This window comes from Ambystoma mexicanum, chromosome 1q, assembly GCF_040938575.1.
Source record: "Ambystoma mexicanum isolate Mex_15411 chromosome 1q, UKY_AmexF1_1, whole genome shotgun sequence".
Classification (NCBI taxonomy): domain Eukaryota; kingdom Metazoa; phylum Chordata; class Amphibia; order Caudata; family Ambystomatidae; genus Ambystoma; species Ambystoma mexicanum.
Window position 1 is genome coordinate 1343690909 of NC_090922.1, and position 21312 is coordinate 1343712220.

The following is a 21312-nucleotide window of genomic DNA, read 5'->3' on the forward strand; positions in this document are numbered from 1 at the left end:
CTGCATAGTATTGTTAAGTGATTAACATGCGCCACATCCACACACAATTGTGTCACTTCTAGATAGAATTGTGAAGATTAGCATGCGTCACCTCTACATAGAATTGTGGAGATCGGCATGCGTCACATCTAGATAACATTCTGGAGATTAGCACGCACCACATCTAGATAGTGATGCCATTAAACAACCCTACTAAAAATCTCACCCCTATACATACACCTCTCATACTCAAACCAAACACAACCATACCTTTAAGCACAAAACAACGCATGCACGTCACTACACCGCAACAAAACAAACCTCATGGTCTCGTACAAAAGCACATAACGGCAACCAACTGAAAAGCACACAAACTCAGCGAACAGCGTTAACTGAACTGAGGCTGCCAACAGCACATCACAGCTCTCATGCTCTTCTACCGCTCAGTCCTACTAACCCATCCTACCCTCTTTTCCGTTCTAATCCACCAGAGCGCCAGGGACCACTCCAGTGGTGATAGTGTGTGATATTAATATCCTTTAATATTAACATAACTGGTGCCTGAAGATAGCTTAAGTGAAAGAAAAAATCTACTGCTGATATATGACTGCAGACTCTTCTAAGTCCAGAATCCCTGTTTACTATGGTTCCGTTTTTGTCCAAGTTGACAGGTTAAGAATATCATGGTAATAGGCACAGTTGGGAAAGAGGGGGTAGAGGAGTTAGGTTTTATTACACAAATGACTGTGACACCAACATAATTAAACTGCAAAGATGGAGAATGACTACCGTGATGAATCTGGCCTGGGGCGCTTCTAATGTGGCCAGGGAAAGGCAGATGCTTCCTGATCCTGACGCTGGGGGTGGTGGTCTGCGGAAGGAAGACATGGAGGTAGAAGAAGGTTGGGAGGAATGGGAAACCCCCTTTAATTACTTTCCCAGACACTCTAACATCCTAAAGGATTATTGTAAAATTGAAACTCTGGAAAAGGGTGATTTGTACATTGGGGACTTGAAGTCCAACAATGCTCAAAGTAGTGGGACAAAGAAAAGGAATGTAGAGGCACGGCAAGTTGCAGCCTAACAGGGTTAATGACCCACACCTGAGGGAGACTGGGAAGCATAAAAGGCCCCCTCAGGTGCAGGCCATTGAGAGAAGTAGTGGGAGGTGGAGTGATTGCAGTAACTCCACATTGCAGTTGAAGGAGAGCAGAGACGACTGAGCCACTGTCGTTTTCCGAACAGATGCATTTTCTGAGAGGGTCTCTACCTTCAGAGATCTTGAATGCAGAGGTTGCGAAGCGGGAAGCGTTGTTTTTGGAAGTTTCCTGCTGATGGCCATAACTGCAGAGGTCATGCGGCAGGAAGCGCAACGTTAAGAAGCTTTCACCATTGGAGGTTGGTCCCCGGTGGCAGGCGAGCACCGGAGTGCCCCAGAAGCGATGAACGCTCCTTTTCCAAACAGCATGGGCCACGAAAAGCAGAGAGAAGCAGTCGGCAGAGCGGAGCAGAAGAAGCAGAAGACCTCGAGGCGACAGAGCGAGCGGACGCCTATTTATAGATCTATTCAACTTATATTGCGCCAAACACCCATGGGTTTCAAGGCACTTGCAAGAAAGTTACAACAAAAAAACAATAAAGTATGCGATACCCAGCGAGTTCACCAGCAGAGTGTGATCATGGAATGCTCCGTGATCACCCGCTGGCCAGGCCTCTATTTTGAATACCGTATTGATGCAAAAGAAGTTTAATGGACAAATCATAATTATTGTGAATACCGAGCTTATACACAGAAGATAAAGTGGCAGAATAAGAACTGAGGGCCCAAGCCAAGAGAGGGCAATATTACCAGAAGTGAATACAAACTACTATTGTCAAAGCCAAAAGAAGGCAAAAACAACGCAAGTTAACAACAACCAACATTGTCAAAGCCAAGAGATGGCAATTAAGAAACTAGCATTTTGTAGACCTTATTGCCAGAGTGAGAAAGAAGCAATAATGCGAATTGGCCTAAAGAAGCATTGTCTAAGCCTAAGAAGAACACGAGTGAGAGAAAGCCATTATCAGCGCTTGGTTAAAACAGGAGTGGCAAGTGTGGAGAATCATATGGGATTCCCTCCAGAAACCTGGTCTGGTACCCTTCTCATGTGGCATGGGAAAGGCAGGCATTATTTGATCCTGACCCTGGGGGTGGTGTATTGCTGGAGGACCACATAGGGGGAAATCGGAGCAGGAAGACTGCGAGGAACTTTCCCCAAAACCCCTTTCCTTCTGATGACCTTTTGCCATGTTAAAGAAGTGGAAAAGCCTAATTTTCTTAAAAAGAACTACGTGTCCAAGAATCCCCCAGGGACTGTGACGAAGAAGAACAACACTGAGGAGGAATGTAGAAGTAAAGAATAAACAAGTAGGCCTAACAGCCTTTGGCAGGGTCAGGCAATTAACATTAAAGTCCTGCACCTGAAGTCAATTGCCCCAGCTGAGGGGTATAACAGGCTGCAGAAGGAAAGAGCAGTAGGAAGGAGTTGGAATGTTGGCAGTAGTAGCAGAAGCGCACAAGGCTGGCAGTTCACGAGGAAGTGTGACCACTTAAGGGACGCCAAGACGAGAGAAGAGCAGATTTCACCTGCAGGTTCTGAATTGGTCCTGCGTTCACAAACCCGGTCTGGCTGTGGATGCACTGAGAGAGACTTAAAGACGTTCATGGTTTCCCTAGGTGTGCCTAATAGCTGTGACTGCAGAGCTGTGGTCGTACAACTACCAAAGGCCCATGTGCAGAAGCAATCAGAGGGAAGTAGGAGTGTCTCTGTGGTCGAAGCCTGCTCAAGAACACCTGTGCTGCAGAGGGGTGTGGGTCCCATGAGTGCCTGAAGTATTAGTAGCAGGAAGAAAAATCTGGAAGTGGCAGCCTCTGGCAACCGCAGTGTTTTGGAGCCGATGAGTGAAGCTCCGTACTCCAATTCACTAAAATATCCTTGCCAATAACTGTAACCAGCTCCATTTAAACTTGCGTAGAAGAGTTTTTTGCTGTGGGAAGTCTAGACAACAATTAAGAGGGAGAACACTGCTTTTAATCACTCAAAAGGTAGCAGCTGACTTTCCCAAACTGTTGCCAGACTATTTACATCAAAGAAAGGTCGCATGAGAATGATGGCGATTCCCGATAAATGAAATGGAACGCAAAACTTTACAGGTCGAAATTCTCCATCAAAGAGTGGTCGCATCTAAAGTTGTTTCTCAAGTGAAACCTGAATCTTGTAACATCCAGAACAAAGTACTCATTAATTGTAGAAGTTGCTGAAGTAACAAGAAGAGCAACCATTACCCAAGCCAGTAGAAAAACCCTTTCTAATGTGAAACCAGCCTTAATAAGAACTACCCACCTATATTTTGTAGTTGTCAAAGTTGTTACCAATCCAGGGCCCGATTCATAGAATCTGGTGCAGAAAAGGCGCAAGCGACGTGCCGAGATGGAGCGTGCACCAGCCGTGGCGGAGAGAAATTATTGCGCGGCATGCGTATTCATTGATTTCCAGAGGCATCAGTAGCCGTGGCGCAAGGAACAGCAAGCTGAGCCAGTAACTCCCCCAACAGGCCCTCACGGGCAGTAAAAAGCGAGTGAAATGCCTAACAGCGCAAGCCTCTGCGCCATCCCTGGGCCAGCATACAGCCCCCCTAGCGAAATCACATGAACACCCTGCGATCCCCGGGCGCACCCCAGCGTAATCGCACGAAAACACCCCGCAATCCATGGCCGCACCCGAGCCAAATTGTGCATCTGCACCTCGCAATCTGCCGCAAGCAGCCCCATCCTGACGGGACACCCACACCCCAGCCCCCATCACCCGTGTCCCGACCCTGCAGGCAGCCCCCACCACATGGGACACCCCAGACCCCATCACCCATGACGCCACTCTGCAGGCAGCCCCCTCTACATGGGACACAACAGACCCATCATCCGTAACACCACTGTGTAGGCAGCCCCCGTCACATGGGACACCCCAGGCCCCATCCCCATGACAACACCCTTCAGGCAGCCCCCTCCACATTGGACACCCCAGCCCCCATCACCCGTCAACCCACCCTGCAGGCAGCCCCCTCCACATGGGACACCCCCCACCCATCAGCCGTCACCCCACCCTAAAGACAGCCCCCTCCACATGGGACACCCAGAGCCCAGGCTCCGTCACCCCACACTGCAGGCAGCCCCCTCCACATGGCACACACCACCAGCCCCCATCACCGTCACCGTCACCCCACCCTGCAGGCAGCCCCCTCCACATGGGACACCCAGAGCCCAGACCGCATCACCCGTCACCCCACCCTGCAGGCAGCCCCCTCCACATGGGACTCCCCCAGCCCAATCACCCGCCACCCCACACTGCAGGCAGTCCCCTCCACATGGGACGACCCCAGCCCCCATCACCTGTGACTCCACCCTGCAGGCAGCCCCCTCCACATGGGATACCCCTGGCCCAGCCCCATAACCCGTCACCCCACCCTGCAGGCAGCCCCCTCCACATGGGACACACCCAGCCCAGACCCTATCACCCATCACCCCACCCTGCAGGCAGCCCCCTCCACATGGGACACCCCAGCCCCCCCATCACACGTGACGCCACCCTGCAGGCGGCCCCCTCCACATGGGACACCCCCAGCCCAGCCCCCATCACCATCACCCCCCACTGCAGACAGCCCCCTCCACATGGGACACCCCCAGCCCAGCCCCCATCACCCGTCACCCCACCCTGCAGGCAGCCCCTTCCACACAGGACACCCCCAGCCCAGCCCCCATCACCCCACCCTGCAGGCAGCCCCCTCCACATGGGACGCCCCAGCCCCCATCACCTGCGACGCCACCCTGCAGGCAGCCCCTTCCACATGGGACACCCCAGCCCTCATCACCTGTGATGCCACCCTGCAGGCAACCCCTCCACATGGGACACCCCAGCCTCCATCACCCATGACGCCACCTTGCAGGCAGCCCCCTCCACATGTGACACCCCAGCACCCATCACCCGTGACGCCACCCTGCAGGCAGCACCCTCCACATGGTACACCCCAGCCCAGTGCCCATCACCCGTCACCCCACCCTGCAGGCAGCCCCCTCCACATGGGACATCACCTGCATGATGAACCCTTACATAGTGATGCATCATCCCTCCATCCATTGTGTGTCATGCACCTTCACTGCCGTGTAGTGACACCAGCCAGAATATCCACCAGAACATGTATCCTGCAAATAAAAATGAATGCATACACCGGGCCACATTCACGAGTAAAGCAACTGGGCAAACAGAATAGCTGTCCGCAACCATCTCCCAACATACACATGTAACAACTGAATGTAAAAGTGAGTGCCTGCTGAACCTGTGACAATATCAAGGCATCAATACCCAGGGACACATTGTTCACCTATCACACATCCCAAACCACCCTCAATGTGTGTCACATGAACAAACACTAGCCAGGTGTCCTACAGCCGGACCTTCATTGTGCTGCTCATCCTAGAAGAGAATCCCTAATAAACACATCACTGTTATGGCCATGTGTGAAGGACATGGCTATCAGACAGTGCACCACGCACCGAGACAGCTGCAATGGGCAGCCAATGTGTAAATACCATGAAATGGCAATAGTGTATCCCAGTGCAAGAGGTTGGCCAACACCACAGATGATAACTGCAAAAACACATGTTGGTGAAGGGGAAAGCACCACCTGTGTGTCACACAGCATCTAGCAAATCATCTGCAAATGTCCTGAACATGTAACATTCCCACAGTCACCCCATCTCACTCACCAACACAGTGAGAGCAAATACACAGTCATGCTGCACATGTGAAAGGAAATGCCATTTGCCTGTGCACACACAAAATCCCACTACACACACACCCCGGTCAGCCCCATGTGTATACTCACCCGCAAACAAACCACAAACATAACACATGCAAGTAAGCAACCACACACATGACTAACAATTGGCAGGATCAGGGCTACTAAATGGACTACCAAACGGGCACCCAGCAAAAATAATTGTGAACGACAATGAGAGTAAACAAATATATATTAAACAGTTGTATTAAAACCATACATACTGTAAATGAAATCATAAATCATAATATCAAAAGATGTACATGTAAAAATAAAACAATAAAGTCCACATGTACAAAAAAGTATTTAAATCAAAAAATAACTACAATCACTAATAAAAATACCAAAACACACCACAAACTATGTACAATAAAACCTGGAGGATAGTCCACAGTCCACTCCAAAAGATAAAAAATGAAAAAGAAACCTACACCTACAGAACTATGTACAAACAAATGGAGCATTGTCCGTGACGCTAGCTCCAAATCATAACGAAAAATTAAAGGAAACGAATGCCTACAAAACTATGTACACAAGCAGCGGGCTAGTCCACCTTGTCACCAATCTCAGTCAATGTCTCAACGTTATGTAGCTGTTTGGGGCCAGCTTCCCAGAGCGCATGCAGCAGGGCTCTGTTTGTAGAGAGGTGTCACGCTGTCCTCTCATTCTGTCCCTTTTTCACAAACATCTAGGTCAGACAATAGGACAGGCAACACTCACAATACACCAGTTACCCCAGTCAGGTTTCCACTCCATGTCCCTCACAGTGGGAGGGTGTCACGTGAACTGGTTTACCCCAAGGGCCACACATGCAGACTCAAGGGTTCCCCGTTCCTTCACTGACGTCTGCAAGAGGGAGCTCGCAGGCGCCGGCTACAGGACGCTGCCCGCAGAAAGTCAATTCCGCGATCATGGAGACCATTGAGATCAAAACAACACTCACGTGTCGCATCTGCGGATCACGTGACGCGTTCATCCGTCTCACTTGCGGATCAGGTGACGCGGAAGCTTCCGCTATTTAAGCGCTGAACTTCCGCACGTCCGCGCTTCACAGCTGTTCTTTAGAGGACTCTGTACAGAGTTTGGATACCTTGTGTTTCACGGCTCTTGACTCCTGGATTGTTTTTGGATTTGCTTTTGCTCAAGTCTTTGGCTCTGTTTGCTGGATCATCTCGAACTCGGAACGCTTTCTGGACTGTCTTGGATTACCCTGAATTGGACTTGGCATTGTTTCCTCTTCACTGCATTACGTTATCAAGTACTTTGGACTTTGGTCCTTTTGTTTCATCAAGTTACAGGAGGGCAAGTTGGGTTTTAACCCGGCCTACAGTTCTTCTCCCTACTGTCATCGGGGAAACCAGCTCACGTGCCCCTCCACGGAATTACCAACTATCATAGGTTCTGGGCTTCCTCACCCATCAGTTTAGGTAAGCCCTATTCTTTATTCTGCCTGTTTGCTTGTACTGTGCTCAGTTGATCGCTAATAATCTCGCCCCTAGCGGAACTAGTCAAAGACTTTTGGCATTTCTGTCTAGAAAACCGGATTTCGGTCACGGCGAAGTATCTACCAGGCCTTCCGAACGTAGTGGCAGATTGGTACTTCCGACATATGATCGATTACAGCGTCTGGAGTCTCGACAGAGAAGTCTTCCTTCGACTTCAGCAAGTTTGGGGTCCCATGTCCAAGGACCTGTTTGCCTCACGCCTCAACACTCAGCTACGAGTGTTTTTCAGCTGGAATCCAGATCCAGCAGCGACTGCGACGGATGCTTTCCTTTAACATTGGACCGAAGGGGTACACTATGCCTTTCCCCCCCTTCAACATGATCGCGAGGACCCTGGCGAAGGCCCGTCGGGAACAAACAGAATTGGTCCTCATAGCCCCGGTCTGGACCTCTCACACCTGGTATCCAGTTCGTCTGGAACTTTCTTCGGATTTTCCAATCCTTCTACCCCGATTTCCCGATCTCCTGTTGGATCCAGCGGGGCAGCGTCACCCCCTTCTCCTCCAAGGATCTCTGATCCTAGCAGACTGGAGGATTTCAGGTCGAGGTGGAGAATTCCAGGCATGTCTCACATGGCAGTCAGCCTCATTGAAGAGAGCTGGGCCCCCAGCCACTCTCAAAAGATACTCCAACTCATGGAACGCCTGAAGGAACTGGTGCCAAGACAAAGGATTACATCCAGTTTCAGGACCTTTAGAGGAAATTCTGAATTTCCTAGCAACCTTAGTTGAAAGAGGTCTGGCCTACCGGACAGTTAACGCCTACCGCTCTGCTATTTCAGCAGGCCACAACCTCATAAAAGGGATCCCAGCAGGAGAGCACCACCTTGTTTGCAGACTACTCAAGGGCATCAGATTTACAGTCCCGCCTCCGTCCCGCTAAGGTAAGCTTTGGGACGTTAAAGTGCTGAACCTTTTCTTATCTTGGCCAGATAACGAGGAGTTATCCCGCACTGCTCTCCAGCAAACTCACTACACTGCTCTGCCTCGTCTCCTGCAGAAGAGTTTCTGATGTCAGAGCCCTCGATCTAGCGGGCAGAACCTTCTTCCCTGATGGCATAGTGTTCCATATACATAGGAGGACGAAGTGCAACTCAAGAGTGATTTCTTATCCTGCTTTTAGGGACCAGCCCAAGCTCTGCTTAGTCAGATGCCTGAAAATTTACGAAGAGATTACGGCTCCTCTTAGAACCTCTCCTAATGGGCAACTATTGATAGCCTTGCGCAAACCTCATAAAGCAGTTCCCGCCCCAACCCTAGCACGCTGGGTGCGGTGGACTATAACCCAAGCAGGAATAGATACCTTGCACTTCGGAGCGCACTCAGAGAGGAGCCATGGCTTCCAAGGCCTTTCAGGTCGGAATCCGACTGGAAGATATCATGAGAATGGCGGACTGGGCAAGTGAATCTGTATTTAAGCAGTTCTACCTGAAACCGGTAGAACAGCCGGCATCCATTGTGGTAAGCATAATGGGAGCCTCCGGTCTTGACATAGAATAAAGATTTTCAATAATAACTTACTAGAAAGTCTTAATTCTATTAAAGACACGGAGGGCGAGCATTATCCCACCCGGCGAGAAATGAAAAATTTATCACGCTTGATGATTATATATGTACATTGCTAAAATTGTTACATGATTTTGAATGCATGACTGCTCCTCAAAATAACACAATTTATTTTGTCTCCCTTCCCTCTAAGGGAACTAGGGTTGTAATATACATGAACTAACTTGGATTCTCCATCTCTCTCGACAGCGTCAACAGACAAATCCGCCTAATCCATGGCACATTTCTCTCTTCTATTATGAGATGGCTTCAGTTCTAATTCTTCTATCGGACAAGTTCGCAGCTTCGAAAAAGGAAAAATCATCATATTCAAGACTGTTTATGTGGGGACTTAGGCACTCATTGGAAGGTCACATGTTGGTGGCCGCGTATTGAACTTTCCATAGGCCTCCTGGGAAATGAAGTTTTATGTTGTTTCAGGGCTTCATGGACATATTATGATGTTTTCTTGTTAGTTTTTATTGTTACATATTTTCTGTGCACCTTTCCTACATACATATGATCTATGGCACTAGGTGCACTGAGAAAAATATCTTGCTGCTGAGCTTTCTTTAAATATTTAAAGGAAGAAAGAGAAGCATAATGCTTGTGTCTTTAATAGAATTAAGACTTTCTAGTAAGTTATTATTGAAAATCTTTATTTGTTGCAATAAGGAGTGTGATGCTGCCAATATACATACTAGAGCAGCACCCATAGAGGCCTGAACAGAAACAGATTTCTGCAGAATCTGCATTTCCTGAATCCTGACTGATACAGCAGAATAGGAGTGCTCAGGAAGTTTGAAGTAGAAGTTTTCAGAACCCTGTAGAAAAGAAATTAACATTCTTTTTCAATCACTTTTGAAGGAGTTAAGACTCTGTTCAAGAAAACGAAAAAGGAACGCATGTGTAGGGTCAGCCCTTCTACTGCTTGCATTGTTATGGCACAGTGGTTCTACTTTCGTTCACTCTGACAGGGGTATCTATTCAAGGGAGGATGGGAGCCACTCTCCGCCTGGAGTGGGTGGCCTACCATTGATTCCCAGAGCCAGTCCTGCCCCAGAGGCGAGGTGTGAGAATTTGGAGAGCACCTGTCCTGGTCCCGGTTCGTTTTACCTATGCCTGCATGTCTGAATACCACACTTTCCCCATACCTGTACTGCACAATGCTGGCCAGTTTCTTTCTTGTCCCCTACGGCATTAAGAACCAGCATGCACGATGAAAGGTGAACAAGCAGCCTGCCGGACAGAAAGACTATGTAGGGTGCCTGGGCCTTCGAGCTATCCACAATGAAGCCCCAAATAAAATATACACTATGCCACAGGGAAAATATACATATCAGCAGCAAGGACATGGAGCGTTCGCCTCCAGGGAACAGCAATCCCCACCAATGCTGCCATATCCACATGGACAATTTCCTTACTTGCAACAGGACCACAGAGTGGTCCCCCTGGCAAACCGGCGTCACGCATGTGCCAGGAAACCCTCACATGAACTGGGACATTAAATTTAGCTTTCAATACAGCAGGCGGTTCAAACACTGGCAGACCCACGTACAAGAAAGTAGGAGGGTTTAAGATCCCTTGAGGCCCACTGCATTGATAGCAAAGTTTAATGTCCAAGTTCATGTAAGGGTTTCCTGGCATATGCGTGATGCCAGTAGGCCAGGGTAACCGCTGCTTGTGCTTGTACTCACATGTGTCACCTCATCTGGGGAAAGTGAAGACAGTGTTTGGCCTGGGGAACCAAGTTAAGAAGAGAGACAATGGACGGTTACAAGGGAAGGGGGAGGATAAAAGGAGGGACAGGAAACAGGAAGGTGTGTGTTATTCGGGCAAGGTAATGGGAGGAGGAGGACCAACAGACTGAGCAGTGGAAGGACAGTGTTGAGAGAAGGAACAAGTTACTTACCTGTAACTGTTGTTCTCCAGCATGGGTCTGGCATGGATTCACATGCTCATGAATATTCCCCGTCGTCAGGCTGGGAATCCTCGGTAAGGAAAAATCAGTATCAGTTTCGTTTCTGATCTGTCTTTCGTAGTAGTAACCAATCACTGATCTCTGCGTCATACTGACCACATCCAATGACTGCCCTCTCACTAAGCCCCGCCTCTGGCAGCCATCTTCAGATTTGGTAGCATGTGAAGTGGCAGTATGACCAAGTGAAGAGCCGCAGAGGGGTAGGCAGGAGGGTTCGCATGTGAATCCATGCCAGACCCATGCTGGAGAACAACAGTTACAGGTAAGTAACTTGTTCCTTCTCCAGCCTGGGGTCTGGCATGGATTCACATGCTCATGAATATAAGAATACATAGCAGTACACACATGCACAACCACGGGGGGGTGGCAAAAGGCTCAACATTAAGCGATACAAAAAACTCAACATTAAGCATCTCTTACCTCCTCACCAGGCTCACCTTAAGCGAACAGGTTGCGCAGCACTGCTTGGCCGACCCTGGACTCCTCCCTGGAATCCCGATCGACGCAGTAGAATCTCGTGAAGGTGTGCGTCGACCTCCACGTAGCAGCCCTGCAGATGTCCAGCACGGGCACACCAGATAAGAATGCCATAGGCGCAGCGATCGCTCTGGTCGAATGGGCTCTCGGACGGCCTGGCAGCGGTCGGTTAGCCAACCGGTGGCAGTGCATGATGCAGCCGGAGAGCCATCTGGAAATAGAAGACTTTGAGAGAGCCTTCCCTTGATTCACAGGTCCAAAGTTCACGAATAGCTGTGATGTCCTCCGAAAACTCTTCGTGCGGTCCACGTAGAACTTCAGCGCTCTAGCCACATCCAGCGAGTGCAAAGTCCTCTCAGCCGGCGACGAAGGAGACGGGAAGAAAACAGGTAACACCAGGGGCTCGTTAAGATGGAAGTCCGACGGCACCTTGGGCATAAAGGAGGGGTGCATCCTAAGCACCACCCTCGAGGCATGGCAAGTCAAGTACGGTGCTTTGCAGGATAGGGCCTGGATCTCTCCCACTCGTCGTGCTGAGGTAATGGCCACCAGGAATGCAGTCTTCCACGACACAAACTTCATCGGTGCGGAGTGTATTGGCTCGAATGGGGGCCCCATGAGCCTGGTCAGCACCACGTTAAGTTCCCACGCCGGGGCCGAGGCCTTCACCAGCGGGAACGACCGGAACAGTCCTTTCATAAACTCTTTTACCAGTCGATGGGACCACAGGGACGTCCGTCCTGTGGTTCTGGTATATCTGAAGATCGCCGCCAGATGAATCTTAATGGAGGCATGGGCTAGCCCAGCCTTTGCCAGCGAATGCAGGTACGGCAGCACGTGAGGGGCCGTAATCCGTAGGGGGTTGATCTTCTGTGCTCGGCACCAGATAGAGAACCTCTTCCACTTATGACCGTAGCATTTGAGAGTCGAGGACGCCCTGGCCTTTGCAAGAACCTCTCTGCAATCGGCCGGTATATCATAGCCTCCAAACTCTAGCGCTGCAGGAGCCAAGCCTGCAGGTTCAGCGACACCTGGTCGTGGTGGAAGATGGCGCCTCCTTCTCTGAAGAGAAGGTCCGCGTCCGCCGACAGCTTGATGGCAGGGAACGTTGACAAGTCCAGAAGGTCCGGGAACCAGATCTGCCTCGGCCACGCCAGTGCGACGAGGATCATCCTGCACCGGGACCTCTTGAGCTGGTTGATGAGTCGAAGCAGCAACGGAGGGAACACATACAGGTATAGGCCGTCCCAGGGGAACGAGAACGCATCGCCCATGCTTCTCGGCTGGGGAAACCTGCTGGCGAACCTCTTGCACTTCGAGTTCGTCGCTGTTGCGAACAGGTCGATTTGGGGTTTGCCCCATCGTCGGAAGAGTTGATCCACCTGATCCTGGCGCAGTTTCCACACGTGACACGCGCGCAGCTCCCTGCTGAGCGAGTCGGCAATGGTGTTTCTTTCTCCTGCCAGGTGGAAGGGAACCAGGAACATCCCCTGGGCGACCACCCAGTGCCACAGATCCTGTGCCTCCTTGGATAGGGCTGGGGATCTGGTGCCTCCCTGCTTCCGTATGTAAAACATTGTCGTGGTGTGGTCTGTGAAGATCCGCACCACCTTGCCCTTGAGCGACGGGAGGAACGATTTGAGAGCCCAGAACACGGCTCGGAGTTCCAGGACGTTGATGTGCAGGAGCCTCTCCTCCGGGAGCCAGAGGCCTCTTGCGTGGAGATCTCCGGTGTGGGCGCCCCAACCTTCCAGGGAGGCGTCCGTCGTCACCGTCTCCTGGTACGCCGGCGTCTGAAAGTCCTTGCCCGCCGTGAGGTGTGCTCGAACGCCCCACCACTGAATCGCCCGCCAGAACACCTCGTTGAGGGGGACCCTGTCTTCGAAGGTGCCCGTCGCCTGCATCCAACGGGCGTCGAGAAATTCTTGAAGAGGGCGCATCCGTAGTCTGCAGAGGCGCACCAGGTAGATGCAAGAGGACATCATCCCCAGGAGGGACTTGATGGACCTCACCCTGGCCACATCCGTGGCTAGCAGGCGCTGCACTTTGCCCAGAATGGTCTTCGTCCTTTCTTCCGACAGTGCCGCCAGGCGCCTCACTGTATTGAGCTTCGTTCCCAGAAACAGGGCCACCTGCGACGGCACCAGGTGGGACTTTGGGTAATTTATGGCGAATCCCAGGTCTGAGAGTAGCTGGACGGTCCTCGCAGTGTGTTCGACGGCGAGTTCCCTCGTCCTTGAGCGGATGAGCCAGTCGTCCAGGTAGGGGTAGACGTGAATCCCCTGCTGGCGCAGCCGCGCCGCCACAGGTGCTAGGCACTTGGTAAAGACCCTGGGGGCCGACTTCAATCCGAACGGCAGTGCTCTGAATTGGTAGTGGCGTCCCTGGACGACGAACCTGAGGAACTTTCGGTGACTTTTGAGGATGGGAACGTGGAAGTATGCATCCTAAAGGTCCAACGACGATAGAAAGCCGCCTTCCTCCAGCTGTCCCAGCACGTGCTGGAGGGTGACCATCCTGAACTTTTGTGACCTGATGTATTTGTTCAAACGACGAAGGTCCAGGATGGGGCGCCAGCCGCCCGTCTTCTTCCTGACGAGGAAGTACCTTGAGTACACCCCGGAGCCCCGGAGCCTCTTCGGGACAAGCTCGATGGCGCCTTTCCTGAGCATCGGCCGTACTTCCAACAGCAGTTGCGGGACGTGATTTTCCTTCCTGGCCACAGGTGGAACGTGAGGGCACTTCTTCAGGAATTCGATAGAGTGTCCTCTTGCCAGGGTATCCAGCACCCAACGGTCGGTGGAGATGGACTTCCACACGCCGACGAACTCAGCCGGCCTCCCACCGGGGTGCTTCGGTGGGGGCCCGAGGACACGGCCGGTTGAGTCCTGCTTGGAGGTGGTGGCCTTGCCGCCCTGGCCACCTTGCCGACGGCGGCGATGCGCTCCCTGCTTGCCGCGACCCCTGTAGGCCTCCTGAGACGAGGAGCGTGCCGCCTGGTGGTAGGACGACGAGCCACCGCTGGATCCCTTGGAGGCACCCTGTCTGCCTCCGGAGCTCCGAAAGGGCCGTCGTTGCTGAAGGGCTCCTAGGGCGCGGGCCGTCTCCGTATCCGTCTTTATGGCTTGGAGGGATTCATCCACCGCCTTCCCGAACAAGTTGCTGCCGTCGAACGGCATGTCCAACACCCTGGTTTGGACGTCCTGACGGAAGTCGGTCGCCCGGACCCCGTCGTAGGCAAACTCTGTTGCCCAGCTGGCGGAACCCGGTATCGGCAATATCGGTTGCCACAGTTATGGTGTGGTCCGACGCCACCTCACCTTCTTGAAGTATTTCCAGGGCCTCGGACCTCGTCGTCCGGTAGGAAGTCCAATATGGGGGCCAGCTTAAACCAGAGCTCCCTGTCGACGGGCCACGATCGCCAGGGCGTTGGCCGCTTTGATCGTCGTCGCCGCCGACGAAATGACCCGCCGCCCCATGGCGTCCAACTTCTTTCCCTCGCCGTCCGGCAGGGAATTAGACGTCGTGGCTCCTGACCACGCCGCTTTCTTCTTCGCTGCCGCCGAGATGACCAAGTCTGGCGTTGGCTGGGCCCTGAGGCACAGGGGAGCGGTTTCGGGGACCCGGTACTTCTTCTCGTACCGGTCCCGTTTGGCTGGTGCCGTGGAGGGGTTCTTGAGAACCAACAGGCCCTCCTCCCAGATGTCATCGATTAGAGGCACCACGATGACAATCTTCCTCTTGGCCTCCGGGCGCTGATAGAGGAAACCTTCCTTTTTCTGCTCCTCCGGGCAGAGCTGGAACAATTCGGACGCCCTGGCGATCATGGCGTGGAATGAGCCAATCTCGTCGGGCGGCGAGGCCCGTGCGACGGGAGACACGTTCCGTCGTCGTCGCCCTCAGAACCCGTCGTCGAGCCCATCGCACCGTCATCTCCCAACTCGTGGGAGGATGAGGAGGGAACTGTAGGCCTTACGGGGGCGAGTGGAGGAGAGGGTTGGGTCCTCCGTCGTTTGTTCTGAGGACTTCCTGACGGGCCAGGTTGCGGGTCCTCCGGCTTGGGCCGTGGTAATCTCGTCCTTATCTCAGAGCATAAGGACTGGATCGCAGACAAAATGGCCGCCGAGCTATCCTGAGGCCTAGGTTCCGGCTGCGCCGGAAGGGAAGGCTGCTCTTCCTCGCCATCGTCATCTTCCTCGGTTATCTCCCGAGGATCTTCCTTACGGGATCGAACCTTCTCGAATTGGACTTCGTGATTCCTCACGGCCTCGGTCAGTTCCTCCTCCGAGGCTGACTCCGAGCTCGAGGAGGCTACCGTGCCCCCCCCCCCCTCGCTTCTTCCATCTTACCTGGGGTCTCAGACTTCCTCTTCCCCAAACCGGAGCGCTGGCTCGTGGTTGACGGTGCCGGGGAAGGCGCGCCCTGCCTGGCGACTGAAGAGCCCGACCTTTCGGCGCTCCCGGAGCCAGCGGACTCGCAGCGCTTGGCCTGGTGTTGGGCCCCCGTCGCCGGGGCGCCCGCACAGGACTTAGAAGCCCGCTCGGACCCTTTCTTCTTCTCACCCGTTGAGCCCTTCTCCAGCCAGCTGGCGAGACGGGATCGACGGTCCCTCATGGTCCGCTCCGACAAGTTCTTGCAGAACTGGCAGTCCTTCTCTACATGAGTCTTGTCCCCATGAAGACAGTAGAGGCATCGCAAATGTTCGTCCTCCTTAAACACATTCTGCAGCCCGCATCCAGGGCAGCTGCGAAACAGCTTGGGTCCGGGTGACAAACTCGCGTCCTGGGCCATCTCGAAGTAGGCCGCAAATCTTCTGGAATGCTCCAAGAAGTTAATTCGACGGAATCTTCACCCTTGAGGGGCGTAGGAAAATCCCGCAACGGGTAGCCGTTAACGGGAGTAGAAACGGTGGAGCTTGAGGCTCAATTAACCGAAAACAATGTGAAAATTCACCTGAAAAAGCGCGAAACACGCAGTAAAAGCTCGAGAGCTAAGCACGAGGACTCCCAACACTTGAACGTGTGGTAAAAATCTGAAGATGGCTGCCAGAGGCGGGGCTTAGGGAGAGGGCAGTCATTGGCTGTGGTCAGTATGACGCAGAGATCAGTGATTGGATACTACTACGAAAGACAGATCAGAAACGAAACTGATACTGATTTTGCCTTACCGAGGATTCCCTGACGACGTGGAATATTCATGTGCATGTGAATCCATGCCAGACCCCATGCTGGAGAAAGTTGTACTTTCGTTTGTGTAGGTTTGCAAGGTGTTTGAGTAAGGCTAATAGAGGCAGAGTAGGGAGTGAATGAGGAGTTGGCTGGGAAAGTGGAGAGCAAGAAGGTGTCAGAGGAACGTAGGAGTACAGTGTAAAGGGTTGAGTGGAGTGTAGCAGTGAGGTGGAGAGAGTAGGTGAGTTAGTGATGGAGGATACAATCAGAAGGTGAAGTTATGTAGTAGAAAGAGAAACACTGGAGGGATAGAATAGGAAGTGTGGGGGAGAGAAAGGAGAGACGGTGAAGTGAACAGTAGGGAGACGAGGAAGAGAAAAGGCAGAAAGAAAGACGTACGGAAAGGAACATGAGAGCATGGAAGCAAACACCAATTGAGGCTGGAAAGCACATATCCTTATATTACACAACCTTTGGGGATTTCAGAAACCAGCTAGATTGTTTCCACAGGAATTGGAGAAGGTATTTGCCTTTAGCGCATCTCAATCGGTCAGACAATTTTAGACAAACGGGCTAACCGATAAGTAGAGTCAAGCCTTTGGTTGAGGGATGCCAGTCTAGGGAGGGAGCACCCGCACCAGACAAGAGAAAGCGACGGCCCTTAGTGAGCCCCTTTACTATTTTGAAAATAAAAACCCTTGAACTGTCTATGAGAGTTGCTGTTTTCTTAAGGCCATCTGTGGCACTACCGGGCAAAAGGATTTGTAAGCAAAGGAAAAAGCAGACTGGAGACACCTGTGCACCCAGGAAGACATACATTCTTTGACTACTGAAACACAATGTCAGGCTAGAACGTCAGATTAATTCTCATCATGCATAAGTATCTGAAGCCCACATTTTACTGTCAAGAAACGCATCAGGATATCAGGTTGAGAATCAATTAAAGAAGACAAATACCTGAAGAGGAAGAGTATGACGCAAAATAGTCTCCTCTAAAGCATGAATCCACTTCTCCCTTTCATCAGCATCACGGGCTATGGATAGAGAGTTCAGTTAATACCACAAGAAAAACATGTCGCAAACAGAATATTTTAGGAGCTTACTCCTTCACGGGAAAATAAACTCTTAAAATCACAGCACACAATGCATTTCATTACGATGTGCACACTGAAGCGACCACGATTAGATTGCTACAGATAGTTACATTGCATTCACTTAAATATTACACACCTAAGATGTTGCCCCTAAAATAATTTAAAAAACTGACCAGCTGATGAACGGATGACTTTTTAAAGGAAAGGTTTCAACTTTTTTGTGCCTGAAGTCAGCCAGAGCTAGTATATAAGGAATTTAAAAAAGCATTGGCAAAGTCAAAAATGTTGCCACTATTATACATGGAGTAGATGTGTTTGGTGCAGGGTCGGTGGGTCTTCTTGTGTAGGATAGTGAATGTACTCCATTTGCCGACCTCAGCAATTGAACAGCTGAGATAATCCTAACAGGATACAAACCCATTGCTAAACTCACTTTAATGTTTGTCAATTTAGCAAATTCTGAGGGGTAAAGTGTGAAGTAAAAAAACCCAATGGTCAAATTATTCCCACAAATGTAACCGTCCTTCAAAAAATCAGAATAGACAAAACGAAATCTCTATCGACTATTCACGACTTGAAAAATCAACACATTCACCACAAAGTAGTTTGCAGGCAATAATGACAGTTACATTTTTATGCCCCATTTAGCATTAGTGAACCATATTTTATCCGCAGCTCTAGCCTACTTTTCCACAAGGTTTCAAGATATGGGTTAATGCATCTGCTGTAGGACCCTCAGGACACATGTCCAAATACTAGCAGGTTGCAACTCAGCCCTTCATCCTTTGGGTCAATTAAATGAGTTGTGGAGGGAAATGTACCAAACTAAAAAGATGCATCCCAAGTAAAAGGATAACGTTAATGTGCTGTGAAGGGACCGATCAGCACATACAATCCTATTCTACAGGGATATAAAGTAGGTTAGAGGGCAGGCTGAAACGTGCCGGTCAGGCCTCCTGTTGGTTCTCAGATGCCTGCAGAACTTTAGGGCAGAGGTGTTTCTCAAAATCTTCCAATAGGAAACCAAGGACAGTACGGGAATACAAAATGTAATGCTAATGTACAGTACTGTAGCCCAAAGTAACCACAGTCATCGGGCAAATCTGTGACACCATGATTAGATTTGGCCATGTTAATTGAGTTCTGTATGGTGTAGTGACAACTTCTTTCAAATATGTTGTATGGGCACAAAGTAAAGAACTCGGATTACAGACTCTCCGATTATCGTTGAAAAAATAATGGCAATTTATTATTAGCAAAATACCTTTTGTAGAAGATTGTGAAGAATTTTTGGTATTTTTAATATTTGTTCTTTCACTCTGATGTGAACGAAGCCAAAAACAGCCAACACGTGTTTCGAATTTCCACTGTTCAAGGCTGTTTGTTCAACATTTAAAAATAAATTGGTGTGATTTCCATATCATCATTTAACAAAGAATCACAGAAATACATTGCGTATGTTACAGTTAAAATACAAAATCGACAATACATACCACATTAGGGAGCCGACGAGAATGGAAAAAAAAGAAACGTAGGACATATAGAAATGCTTCGCACTGTTAAGGCTCCACTTTGGAAGCTCAAGTTAAAATCTTGGCTGCACTGCGGGGACACAATGACGAAGGACATGGATGGCCACTGACTCACCACTGGCCCCTCACCCACAGAACTCGAACGTCCCAGAAGACGCCCTTCTGCATCAGAAGTTAAACTTTATTTTGCTTAACACGAAAGGTCTGAACTCCCCCTTCAAACGAAAATCAACGCTGAAACGGCTCCAAGACATGGAAGGGTCTGTGATCTTTCCACAAGAAACACACCTGTTGCCTCAGGATTTCACACGCCTCCGAAATAGATACTTCTCTCCGCAGTACCTTGCTTCTACCGGGACCATAAAAGGAGGCACCGCCATTCTCTTTGCCAGAGAGTCTCCACAGCCTGGAATTCGACATTGCTATGCCCGGAAGGACATTTCACTGCAGTGAAAGGCCTCGTATTTGGACAACTTTAGTCTTTCATTTCGGTTTATACCCCCAATGAAGGGAAAGAAGCATTCTACAACTCTCTGGGCGATTGCCTGCTTCCCTTCATCAAGGGCCAAATAATCATAGGAGGAGACTTAAATGGGGTCCCGGACCACGTGTGGGACAGATTGCATCCCCCAGTCCCCCAAGACTTTAAACTCGCCCTAAAACTGCTCCACTTCTTCCAGACCTTGGGGGTGGTAGACTCATGGAGGGTGCTCCACCCGGGCGAAAAAGACTTTTCCTTCTTCTCATACGTTCATAGAACCTCCACCCGGATAGACTTGATCCCGACTATGTAGATGACATAACCTTGGGATTGAAGGTGCTGTTGGATCATGCCCCAGTTAAGGTGACACTGCGGGCCCACAACACCGATCCGCCCCCGAGACGCTGCTGGACCCCATCCTGAATGAGATGCTGCTGAGAGACTCCATAGCCATAACGATCCAGGACTTCTTCCGGGAGAAGCCAGTGTAAGACACGTCCCCAGCCAGCCAAAACCTGGGATGCCATGAAAGCAGTAGTGAGGGGAGAGCTAATTGCACAGGGGTAACCATACCGTAAACAACAGGCCTGCACGTCACTAGAAGAGGAGGTCCAAAAGGCTGAGGCCCAGCATGAGAAAGGTATGGTCCCAAAAGACCCAACGCATTTTACAGTCGCCCGAAAGAGGTTAGAGGCCCATTACGCAGAAGATATGGCGCACTTACTGGCCAAATCCAAGCTAGGCTATTATGCAGAGAGAAACAAAGCAAACAAACTCCTAGTAGAGAAATAGGCTAAAACGAAAAAAAAAGAACACCATAGTGGGCCTTTGCGACCCTCAAGGCCGAGTACAATACGCTGATCGAGATAAGCTACTAATGGCGGTGTCCCACCTCGCTGAAACGATGTCTGCAGCACCTCAAGACGAGGCCAAACGGGCAAATTATCTGCAGAAAGCTACCCTTCCGCGACTTGATGAGCCCGACAGAGAGGGACTGGACGCCCCAATCACAGGTGAGGAGGTGGAAGCTGCTATTAAGTCTCTAAAGCCTAGAGCCCCGGGTCCTGATGGGTTTTACAAACTGTTCTGTCCCCAGATGGTGGCACCTCTAGTGGCCCTCTTCAACTCATTTGGTACCTCTGACACTATCACCCAGTCTATGCAAGAATCCATAATGGTGCTCATATTTAAACCCAGCAAAGACCCCAAAGACAATGACTCATACAGGTCCATCTCCTTACGGAATATTGATGCCAACATATATTCCAAGATTATGGCAAATCGCTTGGCCTCCGTCTTGCCCACATTGGTCTATCCAGATCAGATGGGGTTTATAAGGCATAGATAAACTGGAGACAACATCCACAGAGCCTTGAACCTAGTGGACATTGCAACCCAAGATTCACATAAATTGGCCCTGCTGGCGCTGGACGCCACTAAATCCTTTGAGAAAGTGGACTAGTCCTTCCTCAGACTCACCCTAGAAACCTTCCACTTTGGCCCGAACTTTCGGATATTGGTCCTTGCCAACTACCAGTCCCTAAAACCCTTCTTCGAGTCAATCACAACCTTTCAGACCCAATATCGTTGACTTGCGGACAGGATGCCCCTAGTCCCCCCTCCTATTTGCCCTGGTCATGGAGTCCCTTACCCAGCGAATTCGAATAGACCCAAGCATTA

General features: G+C 50.7%; 1 protein-coding gene across 4 annotated transcripts in view; it reads right to left on the bottom strand.

Annotated features, from left to right (window-relative positions):
* OSBPL9 (oxysterol binding protein like 9) overlaps window positions 1-21312 on the bottom strand; it is a 1764730-nt gene that overhangs the window by 1567854 nt on the left and 175564 nt on the right. For all 4 annotated transcript variants that reach the window (XM_069642205.1, XM_069642206.1, XM_069642208.1 and 1 more), the window contains exon 4: window positions 17483-17559. In XM_069642205.1, the coding sequence (XP_069498306.1) occupies window positions 17483-17559 (77 nt within the window). The remainder of the gene's footprint in view (window positions 1-17482; window positions 17560-21312) is intronic.